This window comes from Arachis ipaensis, chromosome B04 (assembly GCF_000816755.2).
Source record: "Arachis ipaensis cultivar K30076 chromosome B04, Araip1.1, whole genome shotgun sequence".
NCBI lineage: Eukaryota > Viridiplantae > Streptophyta > Magnoliopsida > Fabales > Fabaceae > Arachis > Arachis ipaensis.
The window spans coordinates 7,727,633-7,738,384 of NC_029788.2; the positions used below are offsets into that span (position 1 = coordinate 7,727,633).

Sequence of the window (10,752 nt, forward strand, 5' to 3'; positions counted from 1 at the left end):
TGACTTTTGTTCTAATTTTTTTTACTTCTCAAAAAAAATGTTACGACTAGAAGACAATTGAGAAAATAATTCTTCATTTATTTATTTTAAATTACATACTTATACATTACAATTGATGGACAAAGATAAAAACATCCCTTTCTACAACTACCATTTTGGGTAGAGGCTTCCGTTATTTTATTAACTTGTCTTTAGTCAGGATGAGTGGTTATTTTTTAAAAAATTGTCTTTAGTCATCGAGTTTCATTTTTTATTTGCTGAAATATATTTATTTAGAAGTCGCTGCACGTTTAGATTTTAGACAAATGCTGAATATTTTAGTTGATGACAAGTATTTTAGTTTAGCTTTTAAGTTTGAGCACGTAAATATTTATATATTTCATGCTATACATTATTTTTCTATTTTATATATGTGTTCGTCATCTTAGTTCATATTGTTAATCCGATCCTTTTTGTTTTTGGTTGGAGAGATTATTTAATTTTTATTTCCACTAATTTAAACCAACATATATAAAATATGTGCCTTAAAGATAATAACAATCACTCCAACTTATAAAATTAGTTTGATCCCACTATTATATCACATCACTATCAAACTATTGTAAGTAATAATGTAAAATCAAATTAAGAATCATTAACTTCAATTACATAATATAATACTAGTGCTCACATGCTTATTGGATCGTTTTTTATTTTTTATATAGTTAACAATTTACCAAAAAAAAATTACTTGAAAAATAAAAAATACAAAAGAGATCAAAATTTAAAGTAAATTATCATAATTTTCATTATATACAAGTATAGAACTATACAACTATATACAATGATAAAAAAACTCCTTTTAACTCTGTTTTTTTTTTTAATTGAAATGAATTAGGGTTTAGGGTTTAGGGTTTAGGGTTTAGGGTTTAGGGTTTAGGGTTTAGTATGTATTTACCAACGCAAGTTAGCACAGATGGATGAGGGTTTGTATCCCTTAACCATCTCTCTCGGATTCGATACTCACTCGAGGATGGAAATGGAGCTTGCTTGCTTGGGAGGGTTGCCCACTTTGCCTCAGTACCCGAGGGATTAGTCATTGGGCTTCCGGCCTGATGGATACCCGTACCCTGGTGCAAACCAAAAAAAAAAAAAAACTTAGTATGTATCTATGTGACTCTTGTCTATTTTAAAGTGAAGAAGATTTGTGGTTGTAGGTAAACCCTTCCATTTGTTGTAACATATATCCAAACATAGAATAAGCAAAACACACACCTTTCTTTGTGTGTAGAAGCCGTTTTTCTTTTTCTTTTCTTTAACCTTTTTTAATTAATATACTTATAAGCAAAGATGACAACTTTTAATATTGATTTTCAAATTTATATATTTGTACTTTGAAGCCACTTTAGTTGGTCTCTTTCAAAGTAGAGTCATGACTCTTAATTAAGTAGTATATATATATCATTGCCTTTTGAGTGGCTTCAAATAAGTAAAAGAAAAAATGATCTAAAAACGTTTTTAGCGCTTAAGCAATACAATAGTCCAAAATGATATATATTATTTTATGAAACAAGATTGATATGACAATTTTTAGATTTCAAATGAAATGAATGAAGCATTAGTTACTATGCCAAAAAGAGTTACAATTTTTTTAAGGCTTTCTTATGTTTTTTCATAGCATTTAAAAAAAAAAAAAAAGTTAAATTACACGGTTGGTCTCTACACTTTTAGTAAAATTGTAAATTAGTTCCTACACTTTAAAAGTTTGTAATTAGGTCTCTAAAGAGAATTAAAATTTATAATTTAGTTCCGGCCGTTTAAAAAGTGTTGATTTAACAAAATATTTTCAAAATATGTTGAGAATATTCTGTTAAAATAGAGAATATGTTGAGAATATTCTGTTAAATCAAACATTTTTTGAACAACAGAGGCTAAATTATAAATTTTAATTCTTTTTAGAGATCTAATTACAAACTTTTAAAGTGTAGAGACTAATTTGCAATTTCACTGAAAGTATAGGGATCAACGGTGTAATTTAACCCAAAAAAAAATAGAGGAGAGTTTTACCATAGGAGTTACAATTTTTTTAAGTATATAACCATGTTGTTTTCAATTAAAACTGTTAAAAATTCAATCATATACTCTAGTTCTATGAAGTCTTTTATCTTCATATTCGAGAACTTCTTTGTATATCTAATAATATTAATGTTAATTGAGATTGAAGCAAAATATGTCAGCTGAAAAAACAATATGACTGTATATTTGTATGAAAAACTATGCAGAAATGTGACCAACCACTAGTGCAGTACTTTTTATTTTATTATTTATTTATTTATTTATTTTATGCTATATGATTGGTAATGAATTCAGGTAGGAAAAATAATTTTGTTCTAGAAGGTATAAGTAGTAACCAACAAATAACATTTGGCATCACTGTAATTATCATTTTTCACTGAATAAAAGCATCCACCTAATCCATTTTCCTAACATGATTATCATATCTGACTTAGTACAATTAATTATAGATATTACAAATTGACTTAAAAGTATGATCTTTATAATATTTATAAGTGTGAGACAAATTTCACCTATTGAACTAGCTTTGATGTTATTTATCTTTTGACTTGAAAACATTTTAAAAGAATTTAATTTTTATATTCTAATTATGTAATGTCATATTATTAAAAATAATTAATTTTTGATTGGATGATCAAATAATTTTTTTTACACTCTAAATGCATCAAAATTAAATGTTTTTTTAAAATAAAAATTAACAAAAAAAAAAAGAAGAAAAAGAAAGTAAGGGTTGCTATCATGGAAGAATTTAGGAGGATCCAATGAACTAAACTAGTTACTAGTTCTGAAGCTTGCTTCACTGAAGGGGAATGCCTTGCCACTCTTTACGGTCAATTCCTTACAAGAATAGACTTTCATATTTTCAGCCATAATTCTCTCTCTCACACACACACTAAGTATTATATATATAAGTGAAAATTCAGGGTGAAGTCGACTTCACGTGAAGTTGATACTTCAGAGCCGTTAGATGAAAATTTAGTCAAATCAGTTAAATTATCTAACAGCTCTCAGGTATCAACTTCACGTGAAGTTCACTGCACTTGAATTTCCACCATATATATATATATACACATTGCACTTGAATCATCATTTCTTGTTGGTGTTTTTGGACTAAGCCTTACACATATATCTCTTGTGTGCATTTACCACCACTAAACAAGAAAACCAAAGGAGAAAAAGGAAAATCAAGTATATATACATATCCATTAAGCCTAGTTGAACTTAGTGTGACCATTTTTGTGTTTGAGATGGTGACTTTGGGAGAGCTAAATGGTGAAGAGGAGGTTCCACTTGTCCTACATAACCCTTTGGTCTTGGAGATTAATGGTTTCCAAAACCAACTCATAGGTTCACAATACATATATCTATCTCTCTCATATTGTTTTCTATTATATGCTTCAGCATATGGTTCCTTTTGACTTTAATAATGTTGGCTTTTTAAGTCAATTAAGCACTGCAAATCAATTTTATTAAAACTTCAAAAGTTGGTAGAGAGATATTATATAATAGAAGGATTTAACTAACAATAGCACACATTGTTTGTTCATGAAAGGAATCATTAACTTCAATTATATAATAAATGAGTCACAACATAGGAAAATGAATATGGTATGAGAATTTCATATCTCAGTGTGTATTCATCTATTAATATGATAACTAAGTTGTGAAACCATTGCAGAAAAGGGTAAGGAACTTGCAACTTGCCAGGGTGAAGTCAAGGCCTTAAGGGCAACTGAAGCTCTCAAGGATAAGGCCATAGAAGAGGTACTTTTAATGCTTAGTTTATTTATTTATTATTGCTTACACTATCAGTAGATTGAAACTTAATTTTTCTCCAATTCCAGCTGAGAAATGAAGTTAGTAAACTGGATCAGAAACTTAGAACAACCGAGAATCATCTTAAGGACAAGGTACACTGATATAGTAATAGTATAGATTGTAACATAGATAGAAGCATGTCAAACAATGCTAAGTTCTAAAATCCATTTACTTCAAAATCTGTTCATGTGAAGAATCTAGAAATCAAGAAACTGACAGAAGAAAAGAAAGACGCCTTGGCTGCGCAATATGCAGCAGAAGCAGCTCTTAGAAGGGTACATTTAGATGAGAAGGATGATGATTATATTCCATTTGAGAGTGTGATCACTCCTCTTGAGGATGAGATCAAGTTGTATAAAAATGAGGTATGATTATATTGAAAAGTAGGAGAATTATATAAAATGATAGTCCTAACACCCATCTTTGCTTCAGATTAAAGCACTGCAAGAAGATAAGAAGGCATTGGAACGGCTCACAAAGTCGAAAGAGTCGGCATTGCTCGAAGCAGAGAGGATATTAAGAAGTGCACTAGAGAGGGCTCTAATAGTTGAGGAAGTACAGAATGAAAACTTTGATCTGAAGAGACAGATTGAGATTTGCCAGGCATGAGTTTCTATGATTCTTGTTCACAATTGGTTTCTATAGTGAAACTATTATGCTGTTCAATCAATTTTCATCTTACCATTGACAGGAGGAGAACAAAATCTTAGAGAAAACGCATCGCCAAAAGATCATGGAAGTTGAAAAGCTTAGCCAAACCATTCATGAACTTGAGGAGGTCATATTAGCTAGTGGAACAACTGCTAACGCCGTTCGAGACTATAAGCGACAGATTTCTGAACTGCAAGTAGGCATATGTTATGAATTCTTGCATTTTGAAACTTATGGTTGGTCTTTGTAGTAACATGATTTTGCACAAACTTTTCAGGAGGAGAAGAGGACATTGGAGAGGGAGCTAGCAAGAGTGAAAGTTTCAGCTAACAGAGTTGCAACTGTTGTGGCTAATGAGTGGAAGGATGAAAAGGATAAGGTCATGCCGGTCCGGCAATGGCTAGAAGAAAGGAGGATTATGCAGGTACATAACTATAATGAAAAAAAGATGCTGAAGAAAGCAGTTCAAATGAATCTTTTATCCTAAAACTTGGCCATTCAAGTATGAGCAAGAAATGTTTTATGATCAAGTATGCTGTTACATATGTAGGCCGAGATGCAACGATTGAAAGAAAAGCTAGCTATATCAGAGAGAACAGCAAAGGCAGAGTCACAATTGAAGGTAAAATTATATAGATTGATATAGATTATAGAAGCATCTGCATCAACTTATATTGTAGATATTGTTGTTTGTTATTTCATTCTTTCTTTCTTTTCAGGACAAACTAAAGCTGAGGTTGAAAACACTAGAAGAAGGCTTAAAACAGTTTGGTGAATCTCCAAAAACAGAAAAGTCTAGCATCTTGAGTTTTTTAGCTACTAATAGTGGACTAAGAAGCAGATCCACATCACAACCAAGAGGATCTTCTGTTGGAAGCTCTTTGTTCCAGAAACCAAGCATGAAAAACAACACAGACATTGCTGCTGGGAACCTAGGACAAGGTGGAACTACAAAAAGGAAACACGGTTCTGCGGAAAACGTGTTGAAGAAAGGTATATGGGCAAGAAGTAAAGTTGGTGATAGTAGTGAAAAGGAAAATGAGATGCAGGTGAACAACACAGGAATGAACTTAGATAGCTGCAATAATGAGAGAGAAGCAGATGACTCCAAAACCAAGGATGATATGGTCTCAGGTTTTCTGTATGATAGGCTTCAAAAAGAGGTCATCAGTTTGAGGAAGTTTTGTGGAGTTAAAGAGAGTAGTTTGCAAACCAAAGATGAGGAAATAAAGGTACTAGTAACAGAGTTATTCAATCAATTTCTATATTTGTCTCTTACTCCAAACAAGTTTCTTTGAATTCTGTTATGAGATAAATAGGTATATGGCTTGCAGATGCTTACAAAGAAAGTCGATGCACTTACAAAGGCAATGGAAGTGGAGTGTAAGAAAATGAGAAGAGAAGCAGCTGTTAGAGAAAAGGAGGCTACACCAACAAAGTCAGAAATAAACAGAAGAAACAGAAGCTCAACTCCTCTCAAAGGTTCTGTAACATTTTAAGTTCTGATAACTGTTATAACTGTTTTAAGTACCTTAACATCGATACAAAATCACTGCAGGGCGATAAAGCGAGCGCTGAAGATTCTTTATCTAGAGAACAATGAAGGAGATTTATTGTCATGAGATTTTCATTTGTGTTGAAATAAACTCTCAATTGGAGAAAGAGAGTCAGGGATTTGAATGTACACACAGAAGGATTACTATGTCTTCCACTATATTTAGATAAATAATATTGATATTTGATTTTCTCTGACTGTGGAATGCTATATACAAGCCAAGTTTATCAAAAACATCGGCAAGAATATGAGCATACTTAATATGAAGAAAACAATTTCAGTTACATTTCTGCATTATGATGGTTGTGAAGAAAATTGTTCCCCAGTGATCTCAAGACTCATTCTATATAAATTCTAAACTGCATAGCCATAAGGATGTCTACCTATGTTCATCATGGATTATTACAATCTTTTATTTGAAAACAATTGAACACATGGAGATTCTACCAGTAATATCTCTAAAGCAATGAAAGTTAACAACTATTGGTTCTCCCTGCTGTTACTTTTAAAAATTTAAACAAGTAAACATCCTTGATATTGTTTAGTAGATACATACAACCCAGAACCTCTCAGAAAATGTTGTAATACTAACTGCAAAAACTATACAACTATTCAATAGTTCTGCACTTCAGGAATAGTTGGTAAAGAAGGCAGCCATTTTCTGCAGCCTCGATATACAGGACTTTCCCGGACACGGTCGACACCACTTCTGATTTTTAACTTCTTTGGTCCACCTAAAAGCAGTGCCAATTGTTTTGTAGTCACCACAATCTTCACACTGCTTGTCCTCAGCTTTCTGTTGTCATTTGTTCTCACAAGATGGTAAATCTCCCCATCCTGCAGCTTCGAGCAAACCGTTATGTAATGTTTAGAATCAGCAGGGCTCATCTTTTCGACTGGCGCCGAGGCATCGACCTCTCTTCGTCTTTCTTCAACTAGAGGACCTCTTGTTTGCTTCTTTGGTTGAGAGTGACAAGCCATACAGTTTCCCATAGTGCTTTCTGCATGATGAAATGAACAAAAGCTCTCTCCCTTATATAAAGAGCTTTAGGTCAATTTTTTAGTTGAAGGTCTTCTTAACGTGCATGCCATCACACACAATTCATTCTTATTTTGACTTCTAATATATATATATATATATGAGAGCTTCTTTAGATAAGATTTCAAGTTCTAAGTCCACTACTTCCCAAATATTATTATTAACAGAAAGTCAGAAGCCCCTTTTGGCGTTGAAATCAGAAGCCCTTTCATACTTCATTCTTGAGATTAAAATATTTTGTCGTCTGTATTTTCAATTAATATATAAATTGTTCAAATACATCGATTTTCAATGTACAACTTTGTCCAAATTGATAGTTACTTTGTAAAAGAGGAGGTAAAAGAGTCCAAAATAATACGAAATTTGTCTTATTATATCTTTTGTAACTAAAATCTTTACAGTAAAGAACACTCATATTTTGCTAGCCACTACACTGTATAGTGTATACTAGAATCAGAACTTCATTTTTCTCTAATAAATCCAAAATTTATTTGAAAGATATTAATTTTCTAATCTACTAGTTCAAAATTTCTGCAAAAGGGATAGGAAAATGCATAAAAACTACTTGGCAAATGACTCCCTAAAATAACACCATCAATGGTGAGGGAGACACTGTTAGAACACCTAAAAAACCTTGAAGTTTCTAAGCAGCAACTATTTTAGTTGAACACCTAGACTGCAGCCATAACTTGACTGCTTTGTTTGTAGTAAAAAACCAGCCAGCCTTATGTGTAGCCTCATGGAATGGAGCATTAAGTTCCCTCAAATGTGATTCGAAGACACTTACCAAACCTTTATCTGCAAATTTGTGTTTCCCAAGCCCAGTATCAATTCCGAGTAATGGCGGAAGGTCCTCCCCGGATTCCAAAGCCTTCGACAAGTCATTAATCCAGAAACATAATGCAGTCAGAGCAGCTCCAAGTGAGAGTCTCTTTAGATGCAGATACCACATAGTTTGAGACCTGGACTGTATATCTGTATATATCCCAAGCCTCAGCCCCAGGTCTAGAAGATCACATGCTCTATCTGGTTTATTCAGGTTGACACAAAGATCAATTAGACTATTGCAAAAGGACTTCTTCGATTCAGCATCAACTGAGTTGAAAAGTTCACATGCTTCCCTTCTAAAATCTACTACATCACCCTTCTGCTCTTCCAACAAACATCTTACCACAGAACCGAGCTTCGGATTAGCCTTCTCAACACAATCTGTTAGCTTAACAAGTTCTTCTTTTGGGGTTTGGATCATGATATTCAGAAGAGTATCACAGAAGCGATCATCCGGAACGATCCCCAAACCCGAAAACTGATTAAGTATCTTGACAGCATCATCTATTCTCTTGGCTTTTCCATAGCACCTCACAAGCGATGTCAGAACAAAAATATTGGGCTGAATTCCATTATCAATCATTTCATTCAGTGTCTCTTCTGCCTCTGAAACTTTCCCAATGCAAGAGTACATGTCAATCAAGGATGAGAACGTAAAACTGTCAGGCCGACAAGCTGCAGAACTTTTCATGTCCTCGAAAATTTCAACAGCTTTATCTGTGTAGCCAACATCAGCACACATAGCTAAAAGCATGTTATAAAGAACTACATTCATGTCCATTCCCTTTTCCTTCATTTCCTTATAAACACTGAGAGCATCTTCCTTAAACCGACCTCTACAGTAGGCTTGCAGTAGAGCTGCATAGGTTGGCCAATTTGGCGAAACACCATTGCTTACCATCTCTTCGTATATAACCTTTGCTTGCCAGGCGCGCCTTGCTCTCCCCATGGCATACAACACACTGTTATATGTTACCAAGTTAGGCTTTGTACCAAAAAACTTCATATCATTGTAGACATTCAAGCATCCATCATAGTTCCCTGCCTTGCCATGCATCTTAATCAATGCTGAGAATGCCACTTTATCAACATGCCACTTCTCAGTTTTTGCACGATCATATAGACTGAGAGCCTTATAGGCATTACCAACACGCGCATAAGCATAAATCATAGTTGAGCATATGTTATCATCGGGTTCACACTCAAAGCTAGGCATGTTTTCAAACCACTCCACAGCCTTATGTGGCAACGAACACGTGGCAGCACAGCTTATCATAGTAGAGAATGTAACAATACTAGGCTTCACCCCTCTCTGAATCATTTCATCAAACAGCTTCTCTGCACCTTTAAAATCCTTAACCTCCCTAAACAACTTAAGGGTCACATTGTAAAGAACAACATGCTTTTGGGGTTTAATCTTCTGCTGGAAGTACTTAAGTACAATCAGTGCAATCTCAGGATTCAGCATGTTATCAAGAACAAACACAGCATCGTGTTCAACAATCTTGCCCCCTAGGGAGTTTAGTATTTTAGGGACATCTTGTTGACTGCAAGAGTCTAAAGACTTTGCAAGTCTCAAGAGAGACGAAAACGACGAACCGGAAATGGAAGAGAGGGATTTCTTCTTGCGAAGGTGTTTGGCTCTGGAGCTTCTGGGATTGACCCAAATATGGTTTTTGGATAAAGGTTGAGACTTTGCATGTGGGTCGTGAGGATTTGCAGCTTCTGGAGAATTGGGATGTTCATGATGTTGTGTAAATGTAAAGGGGTTGTGCGAGGAGGCGTGGAGAGGGGTTTTGGATTGAGTGTGGAGGTAAGAAAGCTTGTGGGAGGAAGAAGGAAAGTTTAGAAGTTTGAAGTGAGGGGAAGAGGAAGAGCGAGAGTTGAAGGTGGAGGTGGAGGTGGCGGTGGATGAAGGAGAAAAGCGTAGACGGTAAGACTCAGCCATTTGCACCTTCAACCGTCACACAGTTTGCCTCTCAGTATTCGGAATTTCTGATAGAGGGAAGTATTGGTGGTTTATGGGAAAGTACAACGAATGAACTTTTCAGTTAGTCAACCTTAATTTTAGTGTTAAAAAAGATTGGCACTTTTGACTCTAGCGTTAGTTACTTTTGCTTTAATTAAACAATTTGTTAAATAAAAAAAAAAAAAGATAAATCTAAACCATGCTACGCTTTTTAATTTGAATATGGGAGCACAATGGAGTTGGATTGGGATATGGAGAACACGGGTACTTCACATTCTTATAGTGTCAGAGTAACACAAATCGGATCATGCGAGTGCTAATCAGACGATCCGAGTTGTTAAGGGCAAAATGCATGGTTCGAGTTGTGACGCCCTAAACACATGTCGTGCACAGACACCTCCCTGCAACGGTACCTTTAATCCCAATATAGACCCATGCAAGAGAGTAGAGACCCACACCCATCATGTGAACAATCACTTTCACTTTCATACCAAAGAGCTCACACTCTTATTTTTTTTCCTTTCTCCACTGTTTCTTGTTCTGCATGCTGGAAAAAAAATTAAAATGCCAAAGAAACATAAAGTTAGAGATGTTGATAGTTCCGAACTTTATATTATACATTATCTCAGCTATTCTGATTATGTAAGTTTTTTTTGAAATTTTTTAATTTTATAATTATAATTATTATTGTTAGAAACTTAATTATTATTATAGTTGTTAGAAATTGAATTTAGGAATATAAACAGAATGATTATTATTATTTTTCAACATATGTAAGTTTTGTTTTGAAATTTTTTTAATATTGTTTAATTATAATTATTATTGTTAAAAAGTTAA

At 34.0% G+C, this 10,752-nt stretch overlaps 3 protein-coding genes across 4 annotated transcripts in view; 2 read left to right on the plus strand and 1 right to left on the minus strand.

Moving 5' to 3' along the window:
* LOC107638717 (microtubule-associated protein 70-5) lies at window positions 3,140-6,414 on the plus strand. 2 transcript variants are annotated; one of them, XM_016342078.2, is made up of 11 exons: window positions 3,140-3,402; window positions 3,734-3,819; window positions 3,900-3,965; window positions 4,068-4,238; window positions 4,306-4,476; window positions 4,565-4,720; window positions 4,802-4,948; window positions 5,075-5,146; window positions 5,244-5,756; window positions 5,844-6,006; window positions 6,083-6,414. In XM_016342078.2, the coding sequence occupies exons 1-11, from the start codon at window positions 3,303-3,305 to the stop codon at window positions 6,088-6,090; spliced, it is 1,653 nt and encodes a 550-aa protein (XP_016197564.1). In that variant the 5' UTR covers window positions 3,140-3,302; the 3' UTR covers window positions 6,091-6,414. The 2 variants fall into 2 exon arrangements, with proteins under 2 accessions (XP_016197564.1, XP_016197565.1); XM_016342079.2 differs by having other exon boundaries at window positions 3,141-3,402; window positions 5,859-6,006.
* Window positions 7,459-9,894, minus strand: LOC107635956 (pentatricopeptide repeat-containing protein At4g16390, chloroplastic-like). The gene has a single exon (XM_016339502.2). The coding sequence runs from the start codon at window positions 9,892-9,894 to the stop codon at window positions 7,762-7,764; it is 2,133 nt and encodes a 710-aa protein (XP_016194988.1). The 3' UTR covers window positions 7,459-7,761.
* LOC107635957 (protein MAIN-LIKE 2-like) overlaps window positions 10,149-10,752 on the plus strand; it is a 1,520-nt gene continuing 916 nt past the window's right edge. Inside the window, exon 1 of the mRNA XM_016339504.1 lies at window positions 10,149-10,179. Within this exon, the coding sequence (XP_016194990.1) occupies window positions 10,149-10,179 (31 nt within the window). The remainder of the gene's footprint in view (window positions 10,180-10,752) is intronic.